At 57.7% G+C, this 16619-nt stretch overlaps 1 protein-coding gene across 3 annotated transcripts; it reads left to right on the plus strand.

Annotated features, from left to right (window-relative positions):
- Nucleotides 1–517: 517 nt before the first annotated feature.
- On the plus strand, nt 518–10588 carry PLEKHF1 (pleckstrin homology and FYVE domain containing 1). Of its 3 annotated transcripts, none has more exons than XM_004060433.5 (2): nt 518–592; nt 8935–10588. In XM_004060433.5, exon 2 carries the CDS (start codon nt 8951–8953, stop codon nt 9788–9790), a length of 840 nt encoding a protein of 279 aa, XP_004060481.2. In that variant the 5' UTR covers nt 518–592; nt 8935–8950; the 3' UTR covers nt 9791–10588. The 3 variants fall into 3 exon arrangements, with proteins under 3 accessions (XP_004060481.2, XP_063557268.1, XP_055228317.1); XM_063701198.1 differs by having other exon boundaries at nt 552–868; XM_055372342.2 differs by lacking the exon at nt 518–592 and adding an exon at nt 612–882.
- The last annotated feature ends 6031 nt before the right edge of the window (nt 10589–16619 follow it).

Raw genomic sequence — 16619 nt, forward strand, 5'->3', positions numbered from 1 at the left:
CGCGCCACTGCACTCCAGCCTGGGCGACAGAGGGAGACCCCGTCTCAAAAAAAAAAAAAAAAGGTTATAAAGTGCTGCTGCATTTTCATATTACGATTATTGACCGCTGAGGGTGACTGTGCTGTGAGGCCCGCCGGAGGCACCAGAAGGCACAAGCCTCCCACTGCCCCTTTCCCCGCCAAGCCCCGCAGGTCTCGCAGTCGCGGGCGCCCCCACCCCACCCCTGCCCAAGGCCAGGGTCGCAGTCCCAGCGGGTGACGGCAGTCGCGCTCCGCGTGGGGCAGCGGCGAGCGGAAAGGGAAGCCGGGCGGGGCCAGGGGGTCAAACACGGGCGCCAGTCCCGCCCAGCCCCGGACCTGCAGCGCGCACAAGCTCGGGCGCCCTCCGGGAGCCGCGCCCAAGCCCCGCCTCTCCCGCTTCCCGGGCTCCGATTGGCCGAGCCACCGCGGGGGCGTGTCCGGCGGAGCTGGCGGGGACCTGGGCGGAGCGGGCGGGGACCTGGGCGGAGCGGGCGGGGACCTGGGCGGAGCGGGCGGGGACCCGGGCGACTGCGGTGCGGACTCGCGGGCTGGGCGCGGGGCCGTCGCAGAAGGTGAGTCCCCCCACCGTCCCCCGGCCGGGCTGCGGGTCGCGGGGCAGGCGCATGAGGCGAGTCTCCCATCACCACCCCCGGACAAGCGAGCTCTCTCCGGCCGCGCGGTCTTGGCGGCTCCTGGGCGGGCGGGGCGCAGTGCCGCTGACTCCAGCCCAAGAAGAGGCCGAGGAAGGGCTCTCCTGGGAGGCTTGCGGGGTGAACCTGCAGGGAGCCTGGGGAGAGCGGTCAGGGGTCAGAGTGTCCGAGGCGGAATCCCCGGGGAAACGCGCAGATGTAAGCTGGTGGGGGTAAGGGGGTCGCGGGCCACCCGGGACTGCAGGGGTCTCAGCGCACCCGGTCGCTGGTGGTGTTTCCGGGATCCTGGCCTCGTGTGGCCGCCGGGACCTCTCTTCTCAGTCCCAGTCTGCAGTCTGGAGGCCTGGATGGGACCACTGTCCCCCTGGGCAGGGGCGCGGCGGGGGGCGCTGGGGTCCCAGTTCCTCTGGAGCAGTTGAGTTTGTGAATCTTGGTGGGAGCTGCCAAGGGAAACAGGGTCGGGCACTGCTCCCATCTTAGAGAGGAAACTATTGAGCAGGCCCGCAGAGAGAGGAGGCCTGGAATCCCCCTCCTTTCTCGTTTCCCCAACACCTGGCGGGCCGTGTAGGGCAGAGGTGTGGTCAGCCCCTTTGCAGGTGGGAAAGCAGAGGTTCCGAGCCACCCTGAAACTTGATCTCTGCAGCCCAAGGGGAGCACTCCTTTGGAATTTGAACACCTCTGGTGTCTCCCGGCCAGAGAGGGTCAGAGGCCAAGGAGGTGGGGAGGTAGTCCCCTAATGCGCTGGGATCGTCCCTCTGCACAGCGTCGTTCCCACTGGAGTCTGTTGTGAGCTGAGATGACTCTGACTTCGGCCTGCGTCCCTGCACACGTCAGCCCTCCGGGCTGCCAAAACACAGGCCAGGCGGCCCTGGGTGAGCTAGGGGACCTGCCCAACCCAGCCCACCCCGAGGAAGGAAGGGGAGGGGGATTGGCCAGTGTGGCCTGGAGGGTGGGACAGCCCAGCCAAGCTGACGGACCTGCTCGGGATGGGGTGGGCATCAGGCATTTGGAGCGCAGGCAACACCCGCTGGACTCTGACTTCTGGAGTTCTGATTTGGTCTCTGGTTGAGTGCAGCTTTCCACAGCTCATGGTTATTTTGGAGCCTAGCTTCCTGATCACTCAGCAGGGACATTGGGCAGTGACTTTGATGTGGTGGAAGTACCTTCCCCAAGGGGGCTTTTGTGAGGATTAAGTGAAATAATGCACGTAATATGCTTAACTTTGTGCCTGGTGAGCTCTAAGTGCTCAGTCGGCGGCACTTCCAGTTTTGTTTTGCTTTGTTTTTCATTACCGGTCTCTTCCCGGAGGAGGGCCTTCCAGGAATCACAGGGCTGGACAGAGCCCAGGGGCGGCCCCTCTGGAGGGAGAGGAGGCTTGGCGCCTGATGCTGCCGTCTCAATGCACATGGAGAAAACCTCACATCCTCACGCTGGCCTGGGAGCCTGCAGGATGTCCCCTGCCGGCACTGCAACCTCATCTGTCCTCCTTGCCCCATCGCTCCTTCCTCCGCAGCCTGACTTCACCCATTCCACCTTGAGCTGCTCCCCAGGACCGGAGCTCTGCCCCTAGATCTTTGCACAGCTGACTTCAGGCTGGAGTGAATTCACTTCCTCCCAAGGCCTTCCTTCCTCGACCTCCACCGTCCTCCCAGGCCCTGCCCTGCTGGGCGCACCAGTCTTTTTCTTCACGGTGTTTAGCACTGGCTCTCAGAAAAGACCCTGTGAATGTACTTCTAGTCTCACTGGCAAGAAGTGTGCATTCCTGAAGGGCCTGGTCTCCAGCTCCCGGCTGTAACCTCGCACAGTGTCTGGCACACAGTGGGACTCATAAATATTTGGAAAATGAAATCAGGCAGGCATGGAAGCAGGGTGGGTCTGCGTGCCGCCCAGGTCCCTGCAGGGAAGCAGGAGCCCCGATCTGGAAGTCAAGGGAAAGTCCAAAGGGCTGAGCTGCCCCCAGAACTCTGATTCCCTTGGTGACCCTGGCCCTGCACGTCCCTGAGCAGGTTCTCCACGTGTAACCCGAGGCAGAGCAGTTACAGCCCCCACCCCACCCCCCACCGCTGCCCAGCTGCTACTTTCCAGGGCTACCATCTTGGGGCTTCACACATCTCTCATTTATCCAAAATGCTGTGTCCCGAGTAGGAGAGAGGACAGGACGACTCCCATCAGGACAGTACCTTGTGTGGCCTGTTCAGCGTGCCCTGCAGTGTGTGCATTATACATTTTACAATGTGGCATGGTGTAGACCAGGGGTTGGCTAACGTTTTCTCTCAAGAGCTGGTAGCAAATAGTTTAGGTTTTGCCAGCCATACTGCCTCTGTCCCACATGGCTGTGTTTGAATAAAACTGGATTTAGAAAAGCTGGCAGTGGCCCAGATTTGGTGTAGCTCTCCAGCCCCTGCTGTTGATCACGTATCACACCTGGGCTGCCACATACAGAACCTGGCTTCATGGCTTCTGCAGCCACACGGTGGCTCTCAGGATGCGGCTCCCAAGCCGCAGTGCTCACATGAGCACTTCCAGCCACTGTGCAGGCAGCAGGATTGCTGAACCTGAGAGCCCCCACCCCTCTGAACCCTCAAAGAAAGATGCAAGTCTGTTCGTTGCCTGTCTCCCAGGCTTACTGAGCCTGCGCCACGGCCACCCCTCTACCAGCAGCCCTGGGGCCACACTGGGGCCAATACAGGCACTCAGGGCCCAGAGGCTGCCAGGAAGCTCTGTCACCAACATCTTCCCGAGGCAGGCCAGCCCCAAATGAGTAAGGACAGGGCTCAGCTTTTTCCTCCCCTGTGCTAAGCAAGGGAGGTTCACTTCCCTAGTGAGAACAATTAAAAAAAAAAAAAGGATTCCCAGCTGGGCTCAGTGGCTCATACCTGCGATCCCAGCACTTTGGGAGGCTGAGGAGGGAGGATTGCTTGAGGCCAGGAGTTCAAGACCTATCTAAGCAACACAGTGAACCCTCACCTCTAAAACAAATTTAAAAATTAGCCAGGCATACTGGTGCATGCCTGTGGTCCCAGCTACTCAGGAGGCTGAGGCAGGAGGCTTTCTTGAGCCCTGGAGTTCGAGGCTGCAGTTAGCCCTGATTGTGCCACTGTACTTCAGCCTGGGCAACAAAGCAAGACAATGTCTCAGAAAAAAAAAAAAAGAAAGAAAGAAAAAAAAAAAGCATTCCCCATCTAACTCAGGGCTGCTGTATTTGCCAAGAAAAACCTACAGGCAAGGTCAAACCACGGTGTGAAGTTGTGGTCATGTAGAGAAGGTGCGCATGCGGGGGCAGCTCCCAGGAGGATGTTGTCTGCCCCGCCCCTCACCCAACCTGGACTCTCTGCAGGTTCACAAAGGGGGGCACATGTGAGCCCCTGGCTTCCCCAGTCAGTGTGTGGGGTCAACTCTCAGCCCAGCCCCTTTCATCGCCACCAGATGCCCCTCCTCGCCCTTCCTGGTCCACATTTTACCATCAGCAGCTGGACACTAGCCCTAAGAGCCTAGCGGGGGTCTGTGAGTCATGGGTGGGGGCAGAGCAGCAAAGGGGTCCCATGTGGAGTGTTCTGCACCCCCTCCAAGGGCTGCAGAGACAGTGTCATGGACTCTGCCCTCTGCTGGACGGGTCCAGGGTGGATTGGGCACCCCTGCCTGTGGCTCTCTTCTGCCTGGTGCTGCTCCTTCCCTTCCTCCATGCCATCCACTTGGCTGGCCCAGTCTCCAGAGCTCAACAAGCCCCCAGGGTTGCGGGAGGGCTACCTGCTCTCTGGGCACAAAGCCCACCTGCCTCAGCTACTGAATGTGGAGGCTTTGGTCTGCAGTCTCAGGATTGGGTTTTCATCCCGTTTCACCAGTGGCCTGACTTCTCAGCACACAGGTGGGCTGGGGGCACACGGGGCCTTGCTTCTTCGGGGCTCCTGACATCCCCTGCAGGTGCCCAGGCCTGGATGCCATGTGGTCACCCTATCAGGCCCAGCCAGGCGTCCCATCATGAGACGTGCTCAGCGGTCCCCAGCCCATGGAGCCCAGGACTCAATCCAGACACTGGCCTGTAATTCTTTTCTTTTTGAAGACCTTAAATTAGAAGAAGCAACACGTGTTCCCATTTCTTGAAATTGGCAGATATTCAGATTTCATCATGTTTGCTGCTGCCTTTTTTTAAAAAAAATTTTTTTAAAATGAAACCTTATAGACAAAAGTGGAATCCAGTCTGAGCCCTCCATTCCTGGTCACATCTAGGTCCTCTCCCCAGGCTACTTACTCCTGACTTTCTCCTTCCTATCTTTTATTTTTACCATTCTAACCACTTTCAAGTGTACAGTTCAGTAGTGTTAAGTATATTTCCATTGTTGTGCAACAGATCTCCAAAACTTTTTTTTTTTTTTTCCTGAGACGGAACTCACTGTGATGCCCAGGCTGGAGTGCAGTGGTGTGATCTCGGCTCGCTGCAATCTCTACTTCCTAGGTTCAAGTGATTCTCCTGCCTCAGCCTCCTCAGTAGCGGGGACTATAGGTACATACCACCATCCCTGGCTAGTTTTTGTATTTTTAGTAGAGACAGGGTTTCACCATATTGGCCAGGCTGGTCTCGAACTCCTGACCTCAAGTGATCTGCCCACCTTGGCCTCCCAAAATGCTGGGATTACAGGCATGAGCCACCACACCCGGCCTCTAAAACTTTTTAATCGTTTAAAACTGAAACTCCATACACAGACAACCTCCGCATTCCCCTTCCGGCAGCCCCTGGCAACCACCATTCTATTTTCTGTCTCTATGAATTTGATCAGTATGTATATCTCATATAAGTTATTACAGTATTTGTCCTTTTGTGATGGGCCTGCTTTACTTAGCATGATGTCCTCAGGGCTCATTCGTGTTGTAGTGTGCGTCAGAATTACCTTCCTTTTCGAGGCTGAATAGTATTCCATGGTACGTATGTTCCACATTTTGTTCATCCGTTCTCCCATTGACAGACGTTTGAGTTGCTTCCACCTCTTGGCTATTGTGAATGATGCTGATATGAACATGGGAAAGCAGATATTTATTTTAGTCCCTGCTTTCAGTCTGGATATATATCCAGAAGTGGCATTGCTGGATCATATGGTAGTTCTGTTTTTAACCTTTTTTTTTTTTTTTTGAGACGGAGTCTCACTCTGTCGCTCAGGCTGGAGCGCAGTGGCGCGATCTCGGCTCACTGCAAGCTCCGCCTGCTGGGTTCACGCCGTTCTCCTGCCTCAGCCTCCCGAGTAGCTGGGACTACAGGCGCCCGCCACCACACCAGGCTAATTTTTTTGTATTTTAAGAGACAGAGTTTCACCGTGTTGGCCAGGATGGTCTAGATCTCCTGACCTCATGATCCCCCCTCCTCGGCCTCCCAAAGTGCTGGGATTACAGGCGTGAGTATTTTTAACTTTTTAAGGAACTTCCATGCTGTTTTCCTTAGGGGCTGCACCAGTTCCTATTCTCATCAGCAGTGCACAGTTTCCAGTTTCTCCACACCCTCACCAACACTTGTTATTTATTTTTTGTTTTGTTTTTTTCCCTCCTTTTTTTTTTTTTTTGAGATGGAATCTCACTCTGTCACACAGGCTGGAGTGCAATGGCACCATCTTGGCTCACTGCAACCTCTGCCTCCTGGGTTCAAGCGATTCTCCTGCCTCAGCCTCCCGAGTAGCTGGAATTACAGCTGTGAGGCACTGTGTCCGGCCTTCCTCCTACCTATTTTTATTCATAGATATAGTTCTTGAACACTTTCAGAATGTTATGTAATTTCTGCATAAGTGGTGTCACTTTACATACAACATTCTACAGGCTGTGTTTTTCCACTCCACGTTTGTTGTTTGCCGTCAAACCACATTGATCTGTATCTCTCATTGCGTGAGTAGCCCCGGGTTTTTATCCTTTTCCCTGCTGGTAGGCATTTTGGTTGTCTCTGCTGGGCAGTCATTGCTCTTTGTGGAATGCAGTTCTGGTTTTGTCAGATTGTCCATTAGCCAGGTACTCGGTGATCAGTCATGGTGGGACAGGTCAGGTCTGTCACTGGTAATCCCCTAGGTTTGCAGTATACAGCCAAGATCAGCAAGCTAAAAATAGCAGTTCTTACGTAAGGCAGTGTGGGCAGCCCTTCTCAGGACACTTGTGATCTGCAGGGGCAAGTGGAACGGGACTCGAGGGCCCAGCATCTTCTGTTCTGCAATGCATCCACCCTCACGCTGGGGCCCCACTCTGGCTTTCTACTGGTGGCCAGGCTCAGAACTGCAGCTCAGTGACCCAGAAACACTATGGGTGTGATCAGCTCAGCCCCAGGCGTGCCGTGTGTACCGGAATGCATGTGTGCACGTGGTGGTGGTGGGGCCAGCTCTCACCTCTTCCTCTGTAGAGGTAAGAGCTGAGTCATGCATGGTGGGCCTTGGGGCCTGCTTGGAACCGTGCCAAGCTACTTATGAAGCATCTAGTATGTGCTTGGCATGGCTCCAAGAATTGTGGACACAATGAGCAAGAAGAGGCTCCTGTTCTCATGGAGCTAAGAACTGAGCGGGGAAGCAGAAAACACACAAGCAATGAATAGACGAGCAAACAGCAGGTCCTGTTAAATCCCACAAAGAAAAACGATTGAATCCCAGAGAAGTGGCCAGCAGACCTTTTCTACAAAGGGCCAGGTGGTGAATATTTTAGGCTTTGTCACCATGTAGTCCCTGTCACCAACACTCAACTCTCCCATTGCAGTGTGGAAGCCACCAGAGACAATAATAAATGAACGAATGTGGCTGTGTCCCAATAAATCTTTAACAAAAGCAGGCTGAGGGCCGGATTTGACTCTCAGACCATGGATTACCAATGCTTGTCCTGGGTGTGGGAAGAGGCTGCCTGAGCTGGGGTTGTCAGGGAGAACCCTTTCGAAAAGGAACTGAGAACCCGTTGCGGGAAGGAGCCGACCCTGGAACAGCCTGTCTCAGGTAGGACACAATGGCACCTTGCCACCGATATGGTGGCGGAGTTATGTGCTGAGAAATGGGCAGGCTAGATTTGAGAGGTAAAGATGATGAGATTTACTCATGGCTTGAGTGTTGGAGGTACAGGAAGGGGGAGATTCAAGGATGTGTCCTAGGTCTGGGGTTTGAACTCCTGGATGAATGGTGGTGTCACTGAAGGAGAGGAAGAGGCGCAGGTCTGCGGAGGTTTGTTGTTGGATGTGTTGAGTTTGAGAAGCTTATTAGACAAGCAGGTGAACATCTATGCTGACAGCCCTCCTAGAGCTTGGAGAGGCCAAGACTGGAGGCTTGGAATGAGGAATCTATGGCATTTATGGGGTCTTCAAGGTCGTGAGTCTGGTGGGCTGGTGTGTGTGTGGACCAAGCAGGGGGCGCCCGGCATGAGCTCTGAGTTAGTGCTTAGTGCTTAGGGCACCAACAGAGGGGCCTGTGTGGCCTCACACTCCACTTGGGAGGGCAGCATAGTGCGAGCTCCAGGGCCCCTACCTCCTAGCATCGCCTCAGTTCCCCTCCTGTAAAGTGGGGATTCTGCCTTCTGGGGTTGGGTGGGAACTAAATGAGATAGTCATGCTTGGCTGACAGGAAGCACTCGGCGCCTGTGCTTGTGATGGTGGTGATGACTGCTGCACTCACTGGGTGGGTGCATGGGTTGCAGGGCCTGTGACAGCTTGGTTTGGTGGATGGCAGAGTCAGGGTTGGGTTGGGGGTGGAGACACCCAGGTCTCTTGGCACAGACCGTTCTGATGTCCCGTTGAGGCCTGTTCCGCCCTGTTTTTCAAGGCTCCCCAGCGGGGCTGAACCTCTACCCTCTGCTGCCCACAGTAGTAGCCGGCTCAGTAGCACTTCTTTTTTTTTTTTTTTTTAAGAGATAGAATCCACTCAGTCACCTAGCTAGAGTGTAGTGGCGTGATCATAGCTCACTGTAGCCTCAAACTCCTGGGCTCGAGCCTCCTCCTGCCTCAGCCTTCCAAAGCGCTGAAACCACAGGCATGAACCGCTGCACCTGGCCTAAGTAGCACACTTTATCACTGCCTTCCTATCCCTGTCTGGCCTCCACATCCCCTTTACTGGGAAATCCCCCTTCCCTCCCAGTAGTTCCCTGTACTCCCTTCTAAGGGTCAGCTTCCGAGGTGATGCTTCTCAGTGCTGGGCAGGCCTGCGGGTTACTGTGGGTAGTCAGTGGGCTGCCGGGCATGGTGGGTTAGTCAGTTGGGGGTGGGCAGCGTGGTTCTGACACCCCCATGCCTGAGCCTGGACATACTCCTTGTCTGTCTCCTCCTGCAGCCGGCAGCTGGAGACGATGGTGGACCACTTGGCCAACACGGAGATCAACAGCCAGCGCATCGCGGCGGTGGAGAGCTGCTTCGGGGCCTCGGGGCAGCCGCTGGCGCTGCCAGGCCGAGTGCTGCTGGGCGAGGGCGTGCTGACCAAGGAGTGCCGCAAGAAGGCCAAGCCACGCATCTTCTTCCTCTTCAACGACATCCTGGTGTATGGCAGCATCGTGCTCAACAAGCGCAAGTACCGCAGCCAGCACATCATCCCCCTGGAGGAGGTCACACTGGAGCTGTTGCCGGAGACGCTGCAGGCCAAGAACCGCTGGATGATCAAGACGGCCAAGAAGTCCTTTGTGGTGTCGGCCGCCTCCGCTACGGAGCGCCAGGAATGGATTAGCCACATCGAGGAGTGCGTGCGGCGGCAACTGCGGGCCACGGGCCGCCCGCCCAGCACGGAGCACGCGGCACCCTGGATCCCCGACAAGGCCACGGACATCTGCATGCGCTGCACGCAGACGCGCTTCTCTGCCCTCACGAGGCGCCACCACTGCCGCAAGTGTGGCTTCGTGGTCTGCGCTGAGTGCTCGCGCCAGCGCTTCCTGCTCCCGCGCCTGTCCCCCAAGCCCGTGCGCGTCTGCAGCCTCTGCTACCGCGAACTGGCCGCCCAGCAGCGGCAGGAGGAGGCGGAGGAGCAGGGCGCGGGGTCCCCAGGGCAGCCAGCCCACCTGGCCCGGCCCATCTGCGGAGCGTCCAGTGGAGACGACGATGACTCCGACGAGGACAAGGAGGGCAGCAGGGACGGCGACTGGCCCAGCCGCGTGGAGTTCTACGCCTCGGGGGTGGCCTGGTCTGCCTTCCACAGCTGACCCCCGGCCTGCAGAACATCTGTCCCCAAGCCAGCTCCACTGCCCAGGCCCCCAAGAGGGCAGCTCCAGAAGCTGCCCAGGGCTCCGGGACCCCACCCCATGGTGGCAGGCACAGCGGTGGGGAGTGGCTCTTTCTGGACTCCCAGTGCCTTTTTGCTGGACACTGTGTCCTTATGGCTTCACTGCAGGTAATGCCTTTCCCTTCAGGAAGCCCCAGAACACCCAGACGTCTTGGTAACAAATGCCACCTTACACTCTGCAGGCTGCAGCGGCAGCTCCAGATGGCCTCCTGAGCTGGACGACCCCAGGTCTCCAGACATCTAGGGACCAGAGCAGGTTTCGGAACATAGAGGGAAGACAGGATGGGAGTGTAGCCACAGAACCCACCTGCACCCCGACAGGCACACCCCACTGAAGAGCCTGAGTCCCAGGAGGCCTCCTGGAAGCCCAGGCCTGCCCACCCACCACTCTGGTGCCCACCGCCTGGCCAGCCAAGCCCTGCCGATCAGACATGTGGGTTCCCCGAAGCCCAGCCAGAGACTGCCGTGCTGTGGGTGCCACCAGGCCCAGGGACTGCAGCCTGAGCTCCCCGAGGCCTGGGGCAGCCGGGTGAGGACTCTGTCCTGTGTCACCTCTCTCCAGGTGTCCAGCTGTCTCATGACTTTTTGTCCTGTCCTCAGCTCTCCCTGTGGTCAGCGAAACCAGTGTTTTCTGTTAGGACTCATTTGCAAGAACAGAAACCCTGCCCCCACTTAATAATAAAAAAGAAAGTTTATTGATGGGTGGTTGCAAAACAAACCCAGGAGTGTCCTTGCTTCAGACGTGGCTCTGTCCATGGTTGAGAATGTGCTCAGTGGCAAAAATCTATCACTGTCCCCCACACTGGGCGTTCTTGTGTATGCTGGCTGCCCGAAGGAGACAGAGGCTCATGCCGTGCCTTGGCCGGGCCCCCCCAGGACACAGGTCTGTCCGGGTGCCATGACCGTGGCCTGATGCCTGCTGCCCTATTCACTTTGGTGTGGGGGATCTCAGTGGATGGAACTGAGGAAACAAATAGCCATTTGTGTGGCTCTGCGGGCCTCCCAGGCTGAGAGCTTCCCCGTGCAGTCCTGCCTGGCCCTAGGACTGGTGCTATGGAGAGGGAAACTGGGCCCCAGGTACACCAGCCTTTCTCAGAGTGAGTGTGCATTGGGCCTGGGGCTCGAGGTCGGCCTCCCAACGCCTGGCCCCATGCTGGCCATGGAGCTGGGGATCCTTTGACAGTGTCCCGCGAGTGCTTCTGCACTAGTCTTTCCCAGCGCCTCAGCCTTGGCAGGACTGGGGCATGGACTGGGGTTACTGTCAGCTAGAAGTGGTGACCGTGGGGCTGGGAGTTCCCTGCCCATGCAGTACAGCATCTGAAACCCCACTGACAGGGCCTCTCCCTGGCCTAGCACCATCCTCCTGGAGCCAGTTCTCAGAGGGTCACATGCAGACAGAACCCGGGAGGGTGCAGTTCGAGTGCAGATTCTGATTCGGCAGGTCGAAGCCCAGCTCCCAGGGCCTGCTGGTACCACCACCCACAGACCACCCTTGAGGTGACAAGGCCTGCTGGTGGCCTGTGGGCACCCTGCGAGGGAGGCGGGAGGATCAGTATTTTTTTTTTTTTTTTTTTTTTTGACAGAGTGTCACTCTGTTGCCCAGGCTGGAGTGCAGTAATGCGATCTTGGCTCACTGCAACCTTCACCTCCCGAGTTCAAGCAATTCTCCTGCCTCACCCCCACCAAGTAGCTGGGATTACAGGCGCCCGCCACCACACCTGGCTAATTTTTGTATTTTTAGTAGAGATGAGTTTTCACCATGTTGGCCAGGCTGATCTTGAACTCCTGACCTCAGGTGATCCACCTGCCTCGGCCTCCCAAAGTGCTGGGATTACAGGCGTGAGCCACCACACCCGGCCAAGGGGTCAGTATTAAAGCGCCTTCGACCTGCCATGCTTGGCAGAATGACCAGTGTGGGAGGCCCACTGGCCTTCCAGGAAGGACCTATTTGTTTACAGTCCCTTTCTCTCCCTTGGCCTCCCTGAACCACACAAACTGGTTCAGGCTGGTTCTGCCTGGGCAGAGGGCACAGGGTGAGACAGGTCACGGAGCTGGGGGTGACTTCCTGGACAGATCTAGTGCCCTCTCCAAAACCCAGGCCGGGCAGCCCTGTCCCTGCACCCTGGGACTGAAGCCAGGGCAGGGTGTGTTGGCTGCCACCGCTGGCCTCTTCTCACAGCACACTCCCCTGCCCGAAAACCCTCAGAGCCTGAAAGGCAGCATTCACTAAGATAGGAGAGGGGACCACGTGCAGCTGAGCCCGGCCACCACCAGCCTCCTCTACAGCTTCCTGCCAAGGGGGTCCATGCACAGGACCCCAGGCTGACTGAGTGCAGTGTCGTCCTCTCCAGGTCATGGCAGGCAGCGCCCTGGGGTCTGGCTGAGTAGATGATTCTCAGCCCTCAGCCCAGGACTCAGGTCTGTGTCCCTCTCCCCTGCAGGGCTGGAACAGAACTGCTGCTGCCCCGAGTCCCAAGATGTTAGGGCCTGTAAGGGCCCACGGCTTGGGGTGGCCCAGGACCTTCGCAGAGCCTTCACATCTGCAGCCTTGCTCCTGCACCAGCTGGGCCATGCCACCTGCTGGGGACACCGCTGGGAGTGAGACAAACAAGGCCTGCACAGCATGGTGGGGGAGACACAGGTGCAGAAGCCGGGGTGGAGGGTGCTATGATGGGGACGGGCTGAGAATGAGTGAGCCATGCCTGCCCGGTGGGGAGAGGACATTCCAGCAGAGGGAACAGTCAGTACAAAGGCAGGAAAGGGACCCCTGTGACCTGAGCAGCGTGGCTGGAGCTGGGCCCCCAGAGGCACGAGGCAGCCACCTCGGGTGCCCCAGGGCTGTCGGAGCCTTCTGCACGCAGCAAGGCTGATCTCGGCTTTTGAGAATTTGTCCTGACTGCTGTGCATGGGTGGCTGGTGGGAGACGGGGTCTGGCAGCCATGGAGGCCGGCAGCTGTCCACTTCCCTGGGATCCCCAAGGGCGGACCTGCGCTTCACTGAGGCCACACCTGCCTCCGATTTTGGCTCTGGCTGTGGACTGGAAGCCTTAGCTGTCCTCCTTCCCGTCCTCAGCTCCTTCCAAGGGGCAGGCCCCTCCCCGTTCTGCTGAGATGTTTTTTGTTTGTTTGTTTTTTTGAAACAGAGTCTTGCTCTGTCGCCCAGGCTGGAGTACAGTGGCACAATCACGGCTCCCTGCAGCCTCGACCTCCTAGGCTCAAGCCATCCTCCCACCTCAGCCTCCCAAGTAGCTGGGACCACAGGCACACACAATGGCACCCAGCTAATTTCTTATTTATTTATTTATGTATTTATTGAGACAGGATTTCCCTATGTTGCCCAGGCTGGTCTCGAACTTCTGGGCTCAAGCAATCCTCCCACTTCAGCCTCCCAAAGTGCTGGGATTATAGGCGGGAGCCACCGCACCCAGCCTATGCTGAGACATCCAACAGGCACTAAGTCTCAGCTTCCAGGCTGACAGCCGAGGGGGCGCCAGGAAGCAGAATGACCCCCCAGAACCGCATGGTGTTTGGGGCCAGTGTGAGTTTGAATGAATCGGGGTCCCTGGCCACTGAGGCACAGAAGGGAGTATGCTGGGAGAGAGCAGAGCCACCCAAAATGGAAGATGTGGGCCTGGCCAGTGGGCCCGGGAAGGGAAGGTGCTGCCCTGGAGGCCCTGTCTCCAACTCCTATCAGGTTTATTTTCCACCAGAGATGGCCTCCTGGGCCAGGCTTGGGTCGACAGGTGAAGCTAGGCCAGCTGCCCAGGCAGTCCCTGGAGAGGGCCCTGCCTCAAGGAGCAAGCACGGAACGGGAAGGCCAGCCTGTAGAGCTTGCAGCCGTCTCTCCTCCTTCGCCACAGTGCCACTGCCAGTCCCCTTCTTGGGTGGGGAAGCTCCTTGGAGGCTCTGGAAGTTGTCTTCAGTCCCAGCCATGCAGCTGAGCTTTGCTCATGGCCTGCACTCCGCCCCCACGCCGGGGAAGGTCAGGAGGCCTCGGGCCGGGGCCTCTGCTGTTTGCAGATGCTCCCTTTCCCCAGAGCTGAGCCTGAGGTCTGGCAGGAGCACGGGGCTGCTGGGCCAGGGTCCAGCCTCACGCTCCTGCCTGGGGCTTTGCTTGCAAGGCCTGGCAAGGACACGGGAACCAACTGTCCTGCCAGCCGAGTGCTGCTGTCCACCTCTCAAATCTTCCTCCCAGCTGTGCCTGGACTCCATGTCCCTGCCAGAAGCCAGTCCTTCTCACAGGCAGCATGGGATTCCTGGAAGGCGCCTGCCTCGTCCCCTGCCTCTTCCTAGGAGGTGCAGAGGGGTGAGGAGAGGGTCCGAGAACAGGCCCATGCCTTTGAGGGGCATCAGAACCCCACCACTCCACCCACAGGGGCAGGACCAGAACCGCTCTTGCAGGAATCAGCCCAGAGCAGAGCAGCTCAAGATGGCAAGTACAGTCACAGCTGTGACCCCAGGGCTCTTCGGGATTGATGACAGCCCCTTTATTTTTATTTTATTTTATTTTTTATTTTTTTGAGACAGAATCTTGCTCTTGTCGCCTAGGCTGGAGTGCAGTGGTGCGATCTTGGCCCACTGCAACCTCTACCTCCCGGGTTCTAAGCGATTCTTCTGCCTCAGACTGCCGAGTAGCTAGGATTACAGGTGCGTGCCACTACGCCCGGCTAATTTTTGTATTTTTAGTAGAGGTGGGGTTTCACCATGTTGGCCAGGCTGGTTTCGAACTCCTGACCTCAGGTGATCCACCCAACTCAGCCTCCCAAAGTGCTGGGATGACAGGCGTGAACCACCGCACCCAGCCAGCTCTCTCCCTTTAGAGCTCCGCAGGATGCAGTGTTCCCATGGGACCCAGAGGCTGCAGACACTAAGGAGACTTTCACAAAGGTCAAGTAGCCCCTACCTGTGGGCTTTGGTGGTTGGAATTTTTCCATGCCAAGTTTTCTTAAAGATGGGCCCGCCATCACGTATGCTGGTAACATTGGGGTGTTGCCTGCCAGAGGCCAGGGAGCCAGGTGGGGGGGTTCACAGGTCCCCAAGAATTTTGTCCTTCCTTGATGATGATGGGGTGCAGGTGCTGATGGTGGCAGCGACTGCCACTTACTGAGGCCCACCCATGCGCTGGTTCCAAGGAGGCAGAGACAGGTCACATGAGGCCATCCTAAGGCTAAAGGAGATATGTCATGAGCCCTGAGAGAGGGATAGACAAAGCCAGAGAAAGGAACTCCCAAAACAGCTGGGTGGGCTTCCTGGAGGAGGCGGTGTTTGGTTGAGCCTCAGAGGATGGTGGGACTTTATCAGAGGATTGTAGTCTCCACAAGGACTGGGACTCTGGGCCTTTTTGGTAACTGTCTTTTCCTGTCCTTGGCACTAAACATATGTTGAATGAATAAATGAGTCAGGTAGAAAATGGGGCTGGGGGCATCAGGGTAGAGAGGATGATAATGAAAGCAACTGAGCTTCACCCTGGAGCCTCCAGGCCAGGCTGTGGATGGGAACTGGTGTTCCTGGTGTATTTCTATAGGAGCAGGACCAGCAGGAGGGCTCAGCCTGGCCCAGGGTTTAGGGAACAGTCCCCCTCCAAGACACTAAATGTGAGTGGTCTTCTCAGGTGGGGACAGGAATGCCCACCCCACCCCACCCAAGTAGCGCTTTCTGGAGCTGGGTCTGACTTGATCGCAGGCCAGGCTCCAGGCTTCCATGGGGCTGTCGTCCAGGCTGGCACCAGAGGGTTTCCGCTGGCCTGGCCACTTCCCTGCCCAGCCTGTTCTTTGAACAAGGCCAGAAAGAGGCCTAGGAGAAGGCAAAGCCGCTCCTGGGCTCAGCCCCTGGGATGGGGCCTGGAGGTGCCTCGAAGGCTGACCCAGTTCCCAGCCAGGATCCGCTGCCACCCGGGCCACACGCGCAAACCAAGGCAACCACTTCCGCTGGGGCCGTCTCTGAGGAGACGTGCAGGAAGTGAACCTCCTGGGGCTGAGGGCAGGGGAGAGGCCACCTCCTAACACCTCATGCCCGCAGGCCCAGGGCTGCCCCTCAGCCCTTGCTGGCTGGGAGAAGGGGTGTCCTCTGCCTCTGTCTGCATCTAGCCTCTTCACCTGGGAGGCGCCCACACCGTCCATGCCCGTGCTCTGCCTCTGCCCTCAGCAGACTTGATGGAACCGGTGCCCAGGAGCAAAACCTCAGGCAACGCAGGGGCCCAGAGTGGGCAGAGGGAGGGGTCTGCCTCGATGGCCCAGCAGATCTGGGCTCCGGCCTGTCCTGGGCTGCTTGCTGACCCCATACCCACCATTTCCCCAGTCTGCCTGTGAACTTTGGCCCGGCCCTCCCTGTGAACCTGGCACAGAAGCCACCTCCTCTCTGAAGCCTTCCTGGCTTGCCCCAGGTAGTGTGGATCGCCCATCTGTGCCCCCAGAGGCCTGGTGGCCCCTGCTTCAGCTCTCCCACCTCCACTCTCTACAAGGAGCCTCAGGCAGCCTGTGCCCCCCAAACCTGGCCTTGGCATCTGAGCTCCTTGAAAGCACAGGTGTTTCTCATTTGTTTTTGGCCTCCATGGCCCCCAACCCATGGTCCTGCACTGCTGGGCATCGCACAGATGCTTCCCTTGCAAGGAGGAATTGTCACCTTCCCTAGCTCCTGGAGGACACTGGGAAGATGTCACATGGATCTCAAAGCCCATGTGTCCCAAAATGACAGCATTGGCTTTGCCCAACCCGCTTGTCCTGCCTCTGCCAACACCTACACCTGGGCAAC

Source organism: Gorilla gorilla, chromosome 20 (genome assembly GCF_029281585.2).
Source record: "Gorilla gorilla gorilla isolate KB3781 chromosome 20, NHGRI_mGorGor1-v2.1_pri, whole genome shotgun sequence".
NCBI classification, from domain to species: domain Eukaryota; kingdom Metazoa; phylum Chordata; class Mammalia; order Primates; family Hominidae; genus Gorilla; species Gorilla gorilla.